The 18887-nt window shown below is 43.7% G+C and overlaps 1 protein-coding gene across 1 annotated transcript in view; it reads right to left on the bottom strand.

Annotated features, from left to right (window-relative positions):
• Window positions 1–3965: 3965 nt before the first annotated feature.
• extl3 (exostosin-like glycosyltransferase 3) overlaps window positions 3966–18887 on the bottom strand; it is a 30007-nt gene continuing 15085 nt past the window's right edge. Inside the window, exons 2-6 of the mRNA XM_041959450.1 lie at window positions 9296–11930; window positions 8019–8146; window positions 6551–6695; window positions 6296–6424; window positions 3966–4777 (exon numbers count right to left, since the gene is read on the bottom strand). Of these exons, the coding sequence (XP_041815384.1) occupies window positions 4568–4777; window positions 6296–6424; window positions 6551–6695; window positions 8019–8146; window positions 9296–11431 (2748 nt within the window). The 5' untranslated portion in view covers window positions 11432–11930 and the 3' untranslated portion in view covers window positions 3966–4567. The remainder of the gene's footprint in view (window positions 4778–6295; window positions 6425–6550; window positions 6696–8018; window positions 8147–9295; window positions 11931–18887) is intronic.

Below are 18887 nucleotides of genomic sequence, written 5' to 3'. Positions count from 1 at the left end.
CAGTCCAATAAACCTTGGCTGCTTCGGCGAGGCAGCGCCGACGACAGCTGCGGCTGCGTCGGCCGCGAAGTGAGCTGGAGTGGCAAAATGAAATTACGGGAAAAAGGTAAATCATATTTTCTCATTACAAGTGAATGGAAGATGTATTATTTAATAAAGCTAAAATAAATGAAAACACTGTCCAGAGCTGTGGGAATTCAGAATATACCTGCCCTGTCCTAATCTGAAGCAAAGCCAATCTTCAACCCTCGTCAGAAGAGAAAAGCTGTGAGTCGGAAAATCCCCAAAAAGGCGACAAAGACTGCACAGCCACACCCGTGTTTCAGTGAAACCCTCTCTCCTCTGTCCGCTGGCTGAAGCTGTTGGGGTGTGGGACACATTTTTCTCCCTCCTTGTCCCACTGATGTCAGAGCTGAACCCCTCCCCTGGGTTTGGGGTGCTTCATCCACACCTTCATTTTTGCTGCAGGGCCAAATGCTACAAAGTCAAATTTTCTTCATTGCGAGATGAATGAAAACCACATGTGTAACATTCCTGCCAGATAAATTGTTGGCTTTTGGTTGCAGAAAGGGGAATTAACAGCCACTGGAGGTTTTGGGGTTTTTGTTTTTAATCACAAGTTCTGTTTGTGTTATGGTCCAGGCACAATTTGTGCATAACCAGCATTTAGGTAGAACAGTTATTTTTATGAGTCAGAGTGAAGAGACAGAAAATCCACATTGTGGAACTAGAAAATGGTCTCAGACATCCACCAAGGAGGCAGTCAGTCAGTTCAACAACCAGTGAATGAGTCCTTCAACCAAAAACTCATCTTCAAGGTCCCAGGAAGCAAACAAAAATAGTCGGTTTCAACGAAAATAAACCCAAGTGATGCCTCTTGTGTCTTAAAAGTTTAGTGACTGTCAAAGTCTGGTGTCTTTTAGACTTCTTCCGCTGGGGAGTAACATTGGTGCGCGCCACAGTTTAGCACAGCATGAAGACTAAAAACAGGTGTGAGGATTTGCATAGCAACAACTTTAAAGATCACAGATTAACTCATACTCTTCGTTTGTTGTTTTTCTGTGTTTTTACGGACAATTTATGTTATGTCGTAGTGACTATTTCTTTGTTGGGATGAGTAAACTTCCTGGAGTTTCCGATTGGCTGCCTACTAACTGGCCGAGAACAAACTCCGTTCAGGATGTAGTCCATCCCCGTCCAATAAGCAGCCCGGCCCATAACCCCGAGTAAAACGTTTTTATAAATTAAACAAGACATAGTATGTTGATGAGGCAGCTCTACAGGTGCTGGTGGTTTTGTTTCCTTTGGACAGAGCTACATCTCATTTCCCCTTGTTTCAACTCTCCATAGCTAGCTAGTTAGCTGCAGATTCATTTTTACCATATAGATGTGCGAGTGGTATCAATCTTTTCATCACAAGCTCACTCCCGACAACAAAGCAAATAAACCCATTATCCAAAAGGTCGACTATGTTTTAAAGCTCTGACTCACACCTCTTATTTTAAGGCATTATCTCATACTCAAAGTGCACTAATGTGTTTTATAAAGAACGAGGCCACGAGTCAGATAATGTTTTAACAATGTTGAGTTTTTATTTCCATTTATCTGGCCTTCAATGGTATGCTTGACGCTGTCATCAGTCATCGGTCTGGTAGGGCTCGAGCAGCGCTGCAGGTGGCTGGAGCCTCGCCCACGGTTGTGGATCGGACCCAGGAGCACATAGCTTCACTGCTCCTTACGCCCAGCAGAGTGACTGCGGCCTTCCAGGGAAGTTTAGCCAGCTCTGGGCCCTGGAAAACCAGCTGTGCCACGCATCCTTGAGGGGGAAAACCGGGAGCTGGAGGAATGTGAGGTTCCAAAATACCAGCCGATCCCGTCTATGCCCCGAGGACAGGTGAGAGTCAGCCAGGTAATTATAAGGCCCCTGGAGCTCCAATAAAAGTGTTGAGACGTGTTAGGAGCCGGGCTGGTTTTTCAAGTCTGGTGCAGCACAGATGCAAATTTGGATTTGTTGTAGCTGTACTGCTGTTTCATGATAAACAGTTAATTTACAGGTGATTGGGAATCTGGCTCCTCATTTCAGCTAAACCTGATCAATCACATACTTTAATATTTCACTGGAGGAGCCAAAGAGCAGCAGCTGCCCTCTGGAATAGGTCGGGATTTCAAAGACACTTCACTGCATGTCCACTGACTGCTGCAGAGGCTCAGTTTATGACATTCTGTTACGGGTCGACCTTTCTCAGAACCAGGTCATCTTGTGGTCTATAAAACACATTTCCTTGCCTGAGTGCTGCTCTCAGGTCAGTTAAGTTCCCCCTTCAAGCATTCAGTGGCACAAGCTGGTTTTCCTTGGCAATGAAACGAGCTGACGGCTCAATCAGGTTGGGACCTCTGTGCGATTAGGAATAATAAACTACCGTGTCTCGTCATTTTATTGGATGTGTCATTATCGGTTTAAAAAATCTTTTTAATAATATATTCAATAAATATACAGGAACCGCGGACTTATGAGAGTTTTTGGGAAAAAAGTCCTAAAATGATCTCAATATCCTTTTTAATGTGATCTTTTCAGGTTAATCTTTTGTTCAGATTACAGGAATTAAATCTGACAAGGTCAAATAAAGGACTTTGGATTTATAATACATGATGGGAGGGGCTCCAATGGATCGACTCCTGGTAAAGTACCATGCAGAGTGGATATGGGTGTACCAGACTGCATCCCTTTAGCAATTGTTCACACTGTGCACCCTGGAAATTATACTGTAAAGCAGCAGACATCGTACCTATTTGGCAAAGAAAACATTCATCAAGCAATGGTAAAAAAAAAAAAAAAAAAACTAAACTAAACAAAGTGAAACCAATATGGCGACACTGTAAAGTGACGTTTCTGTCTGAGCTGGGAAACTTCTATACAGGAGGGCGACATGAACATGGCAGGACACAGCCAATATTTATGTTGCAAAGCCAGAACTGGCAATATATTACAGAGAATAGTCCAGAATCTTGGGAAATACGCTGATGTGCTCTCTAGTAGAGAGTCGGATGACAAGATCTCGACCGTTCTCAAAACTGATCATTAAATATAAGGCTGAACATTGCGACCTGCAGCCAGCTGGTTTAGCTTCGCACAAACACTGGGAATGGAGAAACTGCTTGTTGTTTTTACACCTTGTTTTTTTTTTTGTACAGATTAAACGAGATATTGTGTTGATGAAACCGTTCTCGGGGTGCTGGTGGGCAGATATTGTTAGCCTCTACAGTGCCAGGGCAGCTCTTTCTCCCGGTTTTATGCTAAGCTAAAGTAACTGTCTGCTGGCTGCAGCTTATTATTGAACAGCCAGATTTAACAGAGGTACTAATCTTCTCATCAAAGTCTCTGCCAGACTGCAAAAGAACATCTTTCCCAAAGTGTCACACTATTCCCATTAAACCCAAGATTTTACCATAATCATAACAGTACATTGAACTTCACTGAAGGCTTTGTGTATAATTACGACCTTAATTAGACATCCAAACCTATTTTCTGTTGATTTTGGCAGCTGAGTCTTGACTGATGCACTTCAGTAAGGGACATAGTAACCGCTGATTGGTTAATAATATTACATTTAGACATGACTACGTCAACCTCAGACCACTTTTACAAACATCTGTAAACACCTTTTAGCATAAAAAACGGGCCATTTTGAACTCTCGTCGAGGAGTGCAGACCCTGGAGGCGTAACAAAATGACGAAATGGCGGCTGGTTTCCATGACAAATTCGAGGCATTATGGTGACCGCTGAAGTGAATTCCTTCTTGAACACTACTAAAGATGATTGGGCCAGCCTGTTCCGGTCTCGTTCTCAGACTAGCTAGGTCTGTGTCTGATCTCTCACAGGCAGAGGTTCTGGAAAATGTTCGTTCGACATAGAGATTTACACATTTAAACGACATTATTAAAAAAAAAAAAAAAAAAGACTGTTCAATAAAATACTTCTGACCATCAGTGCTTCTCTCATGTACATGTACAAGAAGTACAGTTTGTAACTGTAAAATGGGAAACAAAGGGGAGGGGGGAGCGCCGTGGCAGCCGTGTGCCGTTGCCACTTTTTGCAGCCTGACATCAGTCTGTCAGCGAATCAGTAACTGATAGCTCCATTGTCAGGTGGGGTTTATTGTGGGGGAGTTTCTGTACACTGTGTACAACCACCCTCTTTCCTCAGCAGGCCGTTGAGAGGTGCAAATGACATCTGTAGTGGTCGATGATTGAGCGTGATTGAAGAGCATGAAAAAGGAGGAGTGGCATCCGCTGAAAAGGCTCGTTTTGTTGGCAGTCGTCCCTTTCAGCTTTCCACTCTTCAAATTTTCAGTAGAGTTGTGGATTAGACCACGAGCCAACAGCTTTTAAGGTTAACTTGTCTATCCCCCCCGGGCAAAATCCTAACCCCAAACTTTCCTTCTGTGCTTTTATCTGGCAGTCCATCGGCCCGTCTTCATCTCTGCTCGCGGGGCTGTCCTTTGAAACGCTCGCAGTCCTTCAGTCCGCTCTGCTATTGGCTCCTTGCCGGGCCGCTCAACCCCGACGCTAGATGAACTTGAAGCACTTGGTCTTGTCGTGGGGTAGACGGGTCTTGAACAGCACGGAGTCCACGCGGAACTGCGTGTACAGCAGTGGCATGTAGCCGTACACCTTGACGAAGAAGTTGATGCACTTGTGGCGTTCGTGGAAATGCGAGTCGTCGTGCGAGAGGGCCTGAGGGCAGCCGGGACAGCGGAAAGTCCAACGAGACGTCACCTAACACAAAGAGAGAGAGTCGGTCTGTTAACTGGTCATATTTACTTTGACACATACTGTGTCTGTATGTCACTTGTACATATGGTACGTGAAATAATGTCCGCTAATATCTTAGCAATTGTAACTAGGCGACATTTGAATTTCTCCACTTGCTGAAGCAATTTGGGTGCAGCTGTAATACGAGCGATAGTCAAAGGTTTGGTGGGTGGTGTCCTTATTTTAGCCGTTCCAAAACAAATTAAACAGCATTTGTTTGCTGCAATCATTAGCATGTCCAGCTAACTAGCTTACATCCCTACAGCAGCAACCAATCGTCCCTTCCAAGGCGAAGGAGTGTTCCGTTTTAGCTTGCATTAGCTTGTGGGGTTTTTAAATTAAAATTCAGACTTCTTGTCCCAGGTAGCATCATGTTTGCCAAACACATCAAGTCCTCATGCTAAAAGCCTGTTCTCTTCTGACTGAAATTGAGAACATAGCGTTTGAAAATAGAAACAAGTACGTAAGGTAAGCAGCCAAAGGGCATAATTTTACTGATAATAATGGGACTCCACACTGTAACACAGGGACAATGCAGTTTCTTTGTTTCCATGTTGTCTAACTACATGGATCCTCATCTGGCGACGATGCTAACTCTTTGCCTGGGACATGCAGCTTTAACCCCATTAGGCGCGTAGCACGATATAATGTATGTAGCCAGTGTGTAATTAAGATTCTCATTTTAAATGAGTCAGCTTGTTAGCTTAATTAGCTCGCCAGCTATGGCTAATCAAATGTGCTAGCGACAGTTGTCATTTCAGCTGACAAGATGCCTTTGTCTACCACTGCCTACAATGGAAGATTTAAGGTCAGATTTATCACTGATATTAATTGTAAACTGCATGTGTGCCATGCAAAAGGTGACAGGGATTAAAAAATGGCCTATTAAGAAAAGGAACATGCCTAAAGCTGAGTTCGAATGTTGTAAATTTAGCACCACCGATGCATACAAAGCCATTTATTTTCTGTTTTGTCTTATTTGGACTTAAAAAGGAAATATAGTCCCTCACCATTTAGGACTCCACATTCAAACTTGTCCCAAATTCATTATTCACAAGGCTTATTCCTAACAGTGAACTGCTGTCATGCAACACACTCCATCAAAGCCGTCCTTAATTCCCCTCCGAAACACCCTGAATATTAACACCCCACTAAATCAAAAAGAACTTAAACTGAGGGCTGCACTGACATTTCTGTTCCAACAGCTTCCTTCGCTTGATTGCTATAATTATTTGTCTAGCCATAAATATACACTCTGGTAATAAATGTCCTTCCAATAGAAATCCGGGGTGAAAATCAGACATAGCACACCAATTCGATCTCGTGTTTTTGATTTATCATTTGTGTGGAACATTGGATATGTCAGTTTGAGTAATGGCAAGGCTAAGTGGGCAAAAATATAAATACGCCGGGGCCTGAGGGAGATACAAAGTTTGTCGATGCCGAGTTGAACACAGCTAGACTGCACGCTCTGCCACTGACCTTGATGGGTGGTTTGCGGGTGATGTGAGAGACCAGGAAGTTCATGGCGATGTCCTCGCAGTTTATGTATTCGTCCACCATGTCCCTGATGGCCTGGGGCATCACGTAGGAGTACAGATAGGCGTAGTACTACAAAAACACAAGCACACAGGGGAGCTTGATGATGTGGCTACGTGATAGCAAAAAGATCAATTCGGCTGAACGTCGTAGGGTTTTTTGTTTGGGGTTGGGGGGGGTGGGGGTAAGGGTTCCGACCTTGTGGAAGAAAGCGGCTCCTGTCAGAACCATGGAGAGCTCACAGGAGTAGTTGGAATTGTAGAGCCAGGACTGATGGTTGACGTCCCACGCGTGATACCTCCCAGGGAAACCCACGATGCGGTCTCTGGCTTCACGCCACACTCTGTGAGACACCGCCCAACACAAAGCCAACCGGATTCCTCATTTTCAGCAAATGAATCAAGACTGAAGGTCAATGAATCAAGACTGACTGTGCAGAATTAAACGTTCTGTAGTTATGTTACTTAATTATGGTCATCAGTTTGGTTTCCAAGTGTCTGGCCGTGCATATGCCGCGCTTTCACATCCATCTGCTTCAACTTGTCATCTAAATAAGCTATGCGGCAACTATTTGCCTCTTGTGAGTAATTAAGTAACCATTCTGTTGTCTTATATTAGTATGTAACAGATTTTTAAGATATTTAAAACCAAAATGTCACTCTTGGCTCGTATTCACACGATCTGTTGCCCAGTCACTGCTAAAAAGTCTTGGAGGGGGGAAAAAAAAAAAGTGTTTCAGTTTTTCTGATTAGGCACTTGGAATTCCCTCTACAGACAAGCAAGATGCAAGAAATCTCTAAGAGCCAATGTCTAATGAGTTGTTCAACGTCTAATGTGTCAAATGAGCTCATGTGAGACCACTCAAATGTCTGACACAGTCAGCTGCGGCGTAATTTCTCCCTCTTTTGGCGAGGGTGGAGGTGAGGAAGCATTCCTGGGTAATTCTGGGGGAGCTGAGATAATTCATGAGAAATGACCCCAATTTACGCCTGCCCGAACAAGCCGCAGACAGGGCTGAGAGAGGGAGGGGCGGTGCAAAAAAAAATAACATTAGCGGTGTACTTGATCATTTTAATAGGTTTAAACATGGCCTTCACTTTCAGCTCTTCTGAGTCTGGTATTAGCAAATGAATCATAAATATATGGCACTGAGAGCATGTTTCCCTTTTATTTTCTCTGCTTCAGTCTCTTGGGTTGGTTCAGTTTCTCTTTAATTCACTGTTCTCAGGAATGCGATGCTTCTGCATTCTTTGGACATTTTCACTTCTCGAGGGAGGTTTCTCTTCTTTTTTTTGGTGTTCAAATGTCTTCACAGCATTTCTCCCTCCTATATCTGACGTACTATGATTAAATCTTTCAATTAATTGTTAAGTGCCTGGCCAACAGATATATTTTAAAAAGGTCAGAACTTATGTACTCAAACCATTATTTCATATTTTAGATTTGTAATGAATTCAGTAGAGCTCTGTTTTCACTTAAACACATAAAAGTGTTTTTCTGTTGATCTGCGTAAAAGAAATCCACATTAAGTTCATTTTCATTTGATGTTGTAAGATAAAACATGACAATTTCCAGTGGCTGGATACCTTTATAGGCACTGTGAAATTGCAAAAGTAATGACAAATGCCCAAATTTCGTCTACATGCATTCTGCAACCATCTCTGACCTGAACCCGAACATGATCTCATCATGGCGGAGATGAGCATCATCATCAATCGACAGGATGGCCTCGGTTTCCACGGCGTCCCACGGAAGGAAGCGGTTGTTCAGGCTGTTCTTTTCTGTGCGGACAACCTGCAGGTACAAGACAAGATTCTGCTTAGCAACAATATTTCCGTCAGGCATGTCAGGCACTTCACATGCCACTACTCGCAGCATACTATACTGACAGTTATATATAGTTGAGTACTTTTTGTGTAAAGGTACACACACATTTTTGGCCACTAGGTGGCAGTGGAAACTTGCTGTAAACACATTATTGACATATTACATAACCTTTTTAGTTGATAGGGTGAACTTAGTAACCAGTTGATTAATTACACATCCAGAACGTGCAAAAACAACATTAGTATTCATCTTAAGTTGTGTTTCTCGACACCATATGAATCCAATATTCACTCTCTTTTTAGCTCTGTTTTGCTCTCCACCAGCTCCCCAGGGAAACACTGGTCTTTAGTTGCTAAGTGCTCCACTACTATAGCATATAGAGAATTTCTGCCTTCTGTGGCTGAAAGTGTCCCTCATGAGAGTAGTGAGAGTGAATCAGCATTACATTAACACATTAAGTAGGTGAGTGATAAGTCCCTGTGGGTTTATCACTACAAGCAACCCCTTTCACATGCACATAGTCGTTTGATCCGTTGTTGCTATTGTATTATTAATTTTCATTTTATGAGCTTAGTAGAAACGTTCTTACATGGGTTTATTTGCTCTTTAGGTTGTATTATCATAGGTATACATGTGCTGTATATAAACAGCAAACATAAGCTTATCAAAACTTTATGCCAGGTAGCACCAAAGACCCTTCTAGCACTGATGAATACAGACTCCAATTCATTAGTTCCTCTCCTATAGCTCACCACTTGTCCACAAAGTCTCTGTCACCAACTAATGGTGTGAATATGAACTACATGAATATTTCATTTTCAGGCTTGATTCAAAAGCACTAATTTTATTATTCATGGATGTGAAACTTCTTCACAGAAAGCTGGTGGTAATTTTTATGGACTCCTGCAGAGTTTCAAAAAGGCACTGATCCAAACAGCTCAACGTAATGTGTTTTTTCACCACCACTGACACAACACAAATGCTACACGTTCCGTTTTTGCAATTCAGAGAGAAAGGACAAGGAGGAGATGTCTTCCTTATGAAACAAACCATCAGCATTTAGATGAAAATGTGTACATTTGACGAATTAGACGATTCTTCTGAAGGAGTACTTACCACAATTGGCAGGCCAATGTCTGGCCACAGGAGGTCATCTGAAGGAGGCTTGGGCGAGTTCCACACCACCACTACCTTATTGAGGTATGGCAGTCCATTCAACCTTTCCAGAGAGTTCATCAGCACCTCCTCCCTCTCATATGTCAGCATGACCACGGTGAATTGTTCTCTGGGCACGTTTCCCCCCAGGGCCGCCTGAAACTCCTTCCCAGAACCCCCTGTACCTCCACCGATAGGCCTAAAACCAGTGCCAGAGCCAAGGAATTTGGCCTCAGAGGGCAGCACAGGATCCAGAGGAGTGTGAGGAAACAGATGGAAAGGCCCCGGGGCCCGGTTCCATGCTCTATAGGTGTCTGCAGCTGTGTATGTGAAGTTGCGGAGAAAGCGTGGAGAGGCATATGGGGGCTCTGTCTCGACAGGACCCAAATCCAGGTCGCCATTGTCAGCCAGGTTGGCATCAGTTCCTGCCAGCTTCCCTGCTTTGTGAGGAATCTCATGCGCAGGCTCTTCTTTAATGGGTGCAGCAGGAACCTGGATGTTGGTTCTGATGCTGGCCAGGAGGGTGTTAAGAACATTCTCTGAGGTGGAGAAGTAGGTTTCCCACAGAAAGCGGCCCTGCCGCCTCATAGTTAACATATCATTGTCTGATAGGCTGCGCAGCAGGAAGTGTAGCTCTGTGACGCGAGGTTTGGGGACTATAATGGCAGCTTCACTCCATCGAATAAACTGGTGATATGGTAGTCTGGAGTGGTCCCCCAACACAACTGGGATGGTCCCTACCTCAAGGGCCTCAAAGAGCCTCATCCCACAGCCTGCTGAGGCCACCAGCTGTCCATCCCCTGGAGCAATCACCAAGGCAAAAGTTGAAGCCTTGAGCACCTCCAGCCTGTCCTCCCTCTCTCCACAAAGAGCCCACTCAGTTGGCAAACTTGGCCGCGGGTTCTTGCAGGTGAACTCTACCAGTACCTGATCCAAGTGGCTGTCCTGCACTGCCTTTAAGGTACCGATAATGCGATCATCATAGTCAGCTGGTGGGTCTCCTTCCATTTCCTCCTCGAAAGACTGAGGGGGTGCCTCCTGTAAGCTGCTCCTCAGTGACTCCACCCTCTCTCCCTGGAAAGTGAACAGGTATTTCCTCTTTACAGGAACTTGAGGGGGTACTTCCAAAAAGTTTGGTTCTGAGAGAGCATGAACCAGTGGGGACACAACCAAATCAAAGCCCTCACGATACTGCTGCTCCAGGAAGGTGGACTGAGCGACTGCCGCCCGTCCTGTGCTCACATTATAGAGGAAGTTCTGTGTCATGGACTTTCTAGTGAGATGCACCAGTACATGATTGTGTCCATCAGATCTCCAATAAGGAAGCGCTTTTAATTGTTTTTCCAGCTCTGAAGGAGATGGCAGTGGGGAGGAGGACTCCTGTAGCTCCCCTACCAGCACCAAATACAGACAGGCAATGCTGGGGTTATCAGTTACATAAATGTTGCTCTTAACTGAGGCTGCAAAAGCCTGCTTCACCAGTGGGTCAAGATAGTCCGCCCATGGGTAGGAGCCTGTGTCATAGACATACACAGGAAACCCAGAGGTAAGAGGGCAGCGCGCATAGTCGAAGCAGGAGCGTAAGCGACAGGAGCGTGCAGACTTGGGTGGAGGCAGTCCTGGGTCCTCCTTGTCTGGCAGCAGCCTGACTGGCAATGATAGCTTCGGCTGGTTCTGGGCCATTAGTTCTTTATAGGAATGTTCTGTCTGGCTGATCACATTCTTCAGCTGTAGCAGATCCTGCTTGGCGCTGTCAATGCTGCGCTTGCAGGCCTCAATGCGTAGGTTGAGTCGGGCGATCTCCCCGTTGAGCTCTTGCCTCTTGGCCTCCAGCTGCAGCAGTTCCTCGCTGACAGACTCGCGGATTCGGCACAGATCCTGCACATGTTTGGCCTCGCACAGTTCACCACCAGGCCGTGGCCCAAAGATGCGCTTATCAGGACCTCCAGCTTCGTCTATGGTAGTGAGGTAGTAGTGGGCAATGAGTGGAAAGAAGACCAGGATGAAGAAGAGCATGAAACTGAGCCAGGTGAGACGCACACGCCGCAACACCCATGGCTGGCCACCGGCACCTACCCCACCACCGTTACGCTGCATTGTTGACTCTCTCAGTCTGCTCCTCGCCCCACCAAGGAACCGTTGCTATGGGGATCAGCAGCAGCCATTGTGTGACCTTGTCAGCAAGGTAGTGGGATGGATACTAAATCATCAAAGCTGGGCTGTAGCTCTGTCCTTCTGTAAAGGTCATCTGAGGCTGTTTACCTCCTCTTAAGAGTCCTGTAGATATTGGCTGGAGGTTTGGCCTCACCTGTATTCTAGTATGTCCTCGGATGTATTATAGCCCACACAAACTAATGCCATTTCTATTGTGAGGTTCAGCTATGCTTCCAGATCTATGTCAGAAAACAATCCTGCATCCGAAGAGGGGTTCCCCTCGATGTGTGATGTAGGAAAGGCATGGCTGCTCACAGGTCAGTGAGATAGCTGGGTGGGCCACTTGTTTCTGTCTTGGATATGCTCATTTTCCGGCCTTTTGTTAGGAATTCCTCTCGAGATGAGGCCTCTGAAATCTTCTCTTCCTTCTCAAAACAAGGACCTGGAAGAGAAAAAAAAAAAAAAAAAATAGCCACATTGAATTCAATTCAATAATTATCTGCAGCAAGATCAAAGTGACTACTGTTTAAATAAAAGAAAAAATGAGCCGAGTTTAATGGACTATGTGAGGTGGTGTAATAGTCTTAGTGTTATATGGTTAAATCTCCCTTTCATGCATCTCTCAAAAACTTATGACTAAGGATAGAATGTAAAATTCAGTTTTAGTTAAATTAAAATATCTTTTCATGAAATGAAGCACCATTTCATAGAGCAAACTCATTAGACACGATCTAGGTGTTGGTCACTTTTCTCTTTTTGCATATATAAAGGACGGTCTTGTTTGTCATTACTGACACAAGAGGTGAATGGCTGCAGGGCCCTAGAGTCCAAAGTAACATGTATTTATAATATAGCTTTCCATAAATAGCCACTGTAAATGTTTCTTTATAAAGCAAGACTCTGCAACTCATTCTGTTTTTCACTGCAATCTGTGCATGAATACCTAGTCCAGGAAAAAAATCATCAGTGTGCTGCAGGATGCCAGGGGGTATCTGTTTCTTTCAATTTCCTACCTTTCCAAGTCACACAGAAAGAGCACAAAACAGGTGAGAGCCATCACTGGTAAACTCGCCACAGTAATCGAGCCAACACCTCCAGCAAATCTCATTAAAGGTCTCCCCCTGCATCCCGACCTCATCGCTGACTCAAATTACTGAGCATCCCTGATAACAGTCCATCTCAGAAAGTGATGTGGAATTATCTTCATTCGCCCAGAAGAGAAAAAGGCTTTCACAAAGGAAAACCAGGAGCACTTTCTGATGCAGGCTACTGCACGCCAGTTTCATTTCCAAGTTTTCAAGATTCCTGAAGCCCCTGGAGGTGAGCGTTCAGGATATGATATAGAGCTCTATGAAATCCCTTGTATAATCTTTTTTCAGATCCTTTTTTACTTTTTCACCAAATTCTGTGTATTCAATTTTAATTTTTCTGAATTCTGTGTTTTATGATTCGAGCACATTTTGTCATTAGAAATTGTGTCTAGTCATGGTGAATGAATGAGATATTTAGTGAAAACCTATGAATTTCATGCAACATAACTTTGCACTGTGTATCTATCTATATAGATATAGATATATAGATATATATACAGTATATACATTTTATTTATAAAAAGGATTTTCTGCAAGACAGCCTACATATGCAGCTTAAACACACCAGATCAGTGGGTCTGATGGAGGAACTGTTGATTCCGTTCCGTGGAGCACATGGGCCCTAGCTTTTGCTTTATCTTCATATCACTGCAAGAATAACCTAAAATACTTCTTCCTCTTATGCTCAATTTCATCCTGTCTTCGTTCTGAACTCAAGCTATATCACACCACAGCACAAGCCCTGCAGATGTCAACCAATAGGCCAAAGTGCAGAACAGTCCTTATCAAAATATACTACTAAACCCACAGCGCTGAGAGTGAACCTTGATTGAGCAGCGCAGATGAGAATGACAGTCACAGACACCAGAAGCAAACAGGAATGCAGTAGGTGTTTACCTTTTGCTGACGAAACAGCTCCTCTTGATAAGGATATTATTCCCTGAGCTACTGGTGAAGTCAAACCTATGTGGTTGTAATGCTTTCATTACTGCCCGGGTTAGACCACAACACAGACAGATACCATCTTAAAAACAAACACAGGGAAAAGCTGTCTTTCATTCTGTCTAAGTCGAGTAATCACTTCTCCCTGCTGCCTCCATGGGACTGGCATTTCTGATGTTTAGAGATTACTGCTCCCACGACTCTCCTGAAAAACAGCATCTTGCAACACAGCTGGCACACATGTGTGCGTGCCTGTCAAGTGGAGGAACGAGGAAAGGTACCGGCCAATCACATGACAGGCATGTGATTTCATCTCGCCTAAAATGATGGACTTCCTGCTGCTACTTGTCTCGTCTGAATGCACAATAAGCCTTACATACTATGGCTGCGTCATTTACAGTGAAAAACTGTGAAAAATGCTCATCACAATGTCCAAAAGCCAAATGTGACATCTTCAAATGCCTCAAACCAAAAGATATTCAATTCATAATTATACTGCACACAGAAAAAAACGCAGCAAATCTTCATATTGAAAATTAAGAGAAACATTATCAAACTACTCACCAGTGGCTGATTTGCATTTTCCAAATGCCAGTTTATGTAGTAATTACAGAGCACCAGCATGGGTGAGATAGAGAAGTAAATGTGCTGTTAGTAGCTACAAAAAGTGCTGCTGCAGTCAAACGAGGAGACAGAACAATCCAGGTTAACGTTAGAGGCTCTGAAAAGTAACTCCAGGCCAGCTGTTTTTGGTGTAGTTAGGAAGCAATGTGTACGGTAAAAACCCCCAGGACATGTGACCATTTGAACGCTGACCCTCATCCTGCTGCTTGGTGATGTGCCTGAGGTGCAGAGTGACCGAGAGGCAACTATCACAACAGTCTGATTAATTGCTGCATGACTGCCAGTGTCACAGGGGTAATGGCAGACAGATGTTGGCAAACGCTGTTGCTGAGCCTAATCTGGAGCCAAAAACATGCTGGTTTAAAGCTCTGCCTGTGGCTGCTTCTGGGGGAAACACAGCAACACACGCAGGCAGAAACTAAATCTCAATCTCTTCAGTTGTGGCTTTCTAATCTGCAGAACGTCTCCTCCTCACCACTGTCGGCTTAATTTGACTGCTGTCTGCACGGGAAAAAAAAACACAGGGACGCATTGATCGCTCTGGACTTAGTTTGGGGTGGGATCAATGATAATGCCATCATTACCTAGCACTGAGCTGCGAGGCCGTTTGGTGTTAAGCACCTAAAGGGCTGCTGTTGTAGCCCTTTTTTCCACTTGTCGGCTTTAGGCATACAAGGCAGCACAGGTGTACGAGTGAGCTGTGAAAGATACTTGCCCTCACAGAGAGATAATAACATGATGCCTGTCCTCAGTCTGCAGTTACAAAATTACATGAAGCCACTGGGTAACAGTTACTGTTTGGCTGCTGTGACCGAGTAAGCAATAAGTAATTTTGATAGGCTTTACCACGGTGAACTACTTCCTTGCAGATGACGACTCATCTCTGCATATTATGGTATAAATATTGCATTACTTGTACTGAAAATCAATCCAGATTCGATATATAATCCAGCCCCTTTTTCAGACACTTTCAAATCAAGAGGTCTGTAGTTTCTAAAGGGAAAGGAGGAGCTCAAGCACAGCCGCCTCGCTGATGACCCAGATAGAAAACCTTTTGCTCCACATGGTGAGCACTGAGCAAGCATTGACTTAGTCAGCAAATTACTGGTCAGGCCTATGAATATCGCGGAGTGCATTAGTCTGGCATTCTGTTAATTTGATTTAGAGGAAAAACCCTGACGAGATGCATTTAACACAGGCTTTAACATCAATCAGGATCGAGTTCTTGGCTCGTGCCAAGCGAGAGAGTGTGAAAGAATGCAATGTTCGCAGGCACTCCAGAGACGCATCACGTTGCGATTAATACCGAGCACGTCTGGGCAAAATATCTTCATCTGAAGTCAAAAGAATAACAGCAGCAGGTGCTGAGCTCCGAGTCTGAATGAAGAAGTGGGACGCAGCTTCCAAGTTCAGACATTTGAGGGCGAGCGCTTGTATAAATGTTTGAACAGTCTCTGCACGCTGACTGTGCTTTCTGAGGCTGTCCTGAAAATCCTCTATGAAGGAACACGGAGCACGGACAGAACCGACATCCAAGTAGAACAGGTTTTTACTTGACCACAATCAACTCAACTCAAGGGTCACATCTCAATGTGCGGGAGACGGTGAAAGGCAGCAGGAGCAGCTTGTGAATGAGTGAAAGCTGAAGTTTCCGGCATATCCTGCAACAAAGTTGAGAGTGAGGGAGTTTGGCGTTTTTGCGCCTGCCTATGAGGCATCTGACGGAGCTTTGACAGTTCGTGAGACGAATTGAGGGATTTGAGGGCCGACAGAGAGATCACACAGCTTGTATTTTTAAGAAGGCCTCAGGCAGCAAGTCTGAAAGAGGTAGCTAGTGCAACGACTGAAATATTAAGAAGATGGATCTTTGATTTTCCTTTTAACGTCTCGAGAAAAAATTGCTAACTTCTAATGATAAGGCTGTCGGAGACTTTCCACACTACTTCAAACACTCTCCTCCCCTGCGTTATCTATGAGTCACCGCTAAATCAATCTGAAAATAAATAATATACAAAGACATACTCTAATAAAGCGATCTGTAATTTGTCAGACAGCCTCCTTCATATGCAATTAGTCTGGTTGGGCTTCTGGTCTCGAGGCTACTCAGGCACAGTGGTGCTTTTAGCTAAATGTTCTCATCCTCATGCTAACATGCTCAGAATGACAATGCTGATGTTGATGATCATGACCATCTTAATTTCGTGTGTTAGCATGCTAACATTTGCTGATTACTACTTAACACAAATGACAGCTGAGGTACCAGCAAAACAGGTGCAGGTACCTCAGTACTTCAACATTAAAGTATTGAACATGATGATGGCACTGGATGAAAAGTCAGCAGATCAAAGTCACATGAACACCTACCGAATTTCATGGAGATCAATCCTAAAACTGGCCAGACACTATAGATTCTCCCAACATGTTTTACTTGGTTACATCTAGAAACAGAACAATGTTTTGAAACCAAACTGGCTCTTCATCAGCTTCAGAGGAATCAGAATTTTTATCGAGGTCATTGTACGGTGTTGCAAGTCTTTGTGAAGCATAAATCCCCACACAATGTTTGGACTGGACGCTCATTTCTGAGATATTTCAGAGGAAAAACTAAAACTTTGACCTCATGTTGGCGCTAGAGGAAAGGTCAGGGGGTCACCAAAGTCAGCAGGATTCATCTTCCTCGAATGTCTCTGCTTAATTTCACAGCAATTTCTCCAATAGTTGTGGAGATGTTTCACTCTGGACCAAAGTGAAGAGAAGGAGAGAAAAGAAGGACTTTTTCTGCAGTCTACACATTAATATCTGAGTATTTATCTAAAGCCAGTCACTTAGCACTGCCACTGCAGCAGCAGGGAGGTTATATATGTACTGCGGGGCTGGGACCACTTGTCGTAAATGCAGTGAGATCAATAAGAAAATAACTTTTAGCTTTTTTCTCTCTCCATAAATAAATGTTCTGCACACGTATAACATTGCAATAGGTGCTGTGGGCACTGAGAGTGTTTGTCTTTTCTTTTAAACCTTTTTTTGTATGGATTTTCTTTGCTGTTCTGGGGTGTGAATCAGCATTCGTATAGTCAGAAATTGTATTTCTAATCACTCCATTCTGTCTCGAACAAGCTGTACTGGCACTGCAACAATTCATTGATCAGTCCACTGACAGAAAATTAATCTCCAACACTTTTGTCATCGGGTCATTTTCTTCCAGCAAAATGCCAAACGCTTCCTTCCTCCAGCTTCTCTAATGTGTGGATTTGCTGCTTGTCTCTGTTTTATATAATTTTAAACCGATTATCTTTTGGTTTTGGACAGTTGATTAGAAAAAACAACACATTCAAAAAATTCTCCTTAAGATAATTTTGACAGCCATTTTCCTCTATTTTCTAATTAATCTGAAAATAATCAGAAGATTAATTTATAATAAAACATATTTTATACCAGTGAACACTGAAGCACAGGTCTTGTAGATACAAATATAAACAACTCCAGCTCACTGCAGCAGTGAGCACAGGCCTCTGGAGGTGATGCTGCTGCACTTCAGAAAATCATCATGCCTGCTGGGACTCCAGGTTGCCCTGATGCACTTCTCCCTTTAAGGGGCTCTGGCTCATTGTGCTTGCAGACAACCCTTCCCATAATTAATTGTGATTTCATGGAGAGGATCGAGGTAGGGCATTCCCTGCGGAGATGCTCGAAAGAAGAAAAAAAAAAAAGATGGAGGCAGCTGCAGGGGGGAGCACAGTCATAGGGCTGTGTGAGGGGAGCAGCTGTTGCAGCCATGGATCACAGCTCATCTGCTGACGGCTGACTGAGCCATCTCAAGGAGCCTTTTCACTGGTAAATTACAGAGGTGACTGTAGGGCTGTAGAGTGGTGCTCAAACAGTGAGAAAATGCTAGACTGTTTTTTATATCTAAGAAGTCAAATTTTCATTTACTTGCGTACTTTGTTAAGCAGAATCATTGGGTTGTTAAGACAACTAATTTCAAGATGTCATCTGGCATTATGGGACACTGTAAACTGCATTTTTAACTGTTTCCCTGCATTTTAGAGCTGATGTTGTTTGCACGAACTCTGCAAGTGTCAGAAGGCTGGATAAGGTTTCTGGTTTTGAGAGACCCGAATATGGATGGCGCACTCTGACTGAAACTGGGACACACTGACACGTAAACACCATATCCAGGTTTCTGATCCCTGCCTGCAAATGTACGCAGGTGCATCAGCAACACATTCGTGTATTAATCAGTGAGTAAAAGGAAAAAAAAATGTGATGTATTGCTAGAAAAACATGTTTTAATGGATGTAAAAACTGCAACAGAAAATAAACTACGTCATTGCTCTCATTTTCCTTTAGTGGTGATGAGAAGGAAAAGCCAAATGCAGCAGATCATTAAATCCAACAGAGTCAAAGAGACAGAAAACAAACTCATCCGGTGGAGTCGGTGCAGACAGGATGAAGAGAGACTGAATGTGGGCAGGTCACAATGATGCAGACAACAGACCATATTCACATGGTGGCCATTTTCCTCAAACGTCATGCTCAGGGAAGGAATGCTGTGATCAACGGGATAACGTCATACTGCTGTCTTCCAGGTTGCAAAACGTATTATATAGTGTCTCACATTATATCGTCATACAGTCCAAGCCTAATGCGGTTTAAGGAAATTGAAATATTTTGCCACGTAGGCCAGATTAAATGCTTTGTTAATTAAAGCTTTACAAGTATTAAATGTAAAGCACCACACC

The sequence above is a fragment of the Chelmon rostratus genome, chromosome 18 (assembly GCF_017976325.1).
Source record: "Chelmon rostratus isolate fCheRos1 chromosome 18, fCheRos1.pri, whole genome shotgun sequence".
In the NCBI taxonomy this organism is placed as follows: domain Eukaryota; kingdom Metazoa; phylum Chordata; class Actinopteri; order Chaetodontiformes; family Chaetodontidae; genus Chelmon; species Chelmon rostratus.
The sequence above is the reverse complement of the archived record's forward strand: the minus strand, read 5'-3'. Positions and strand labels throughout refer to the sequence as shown.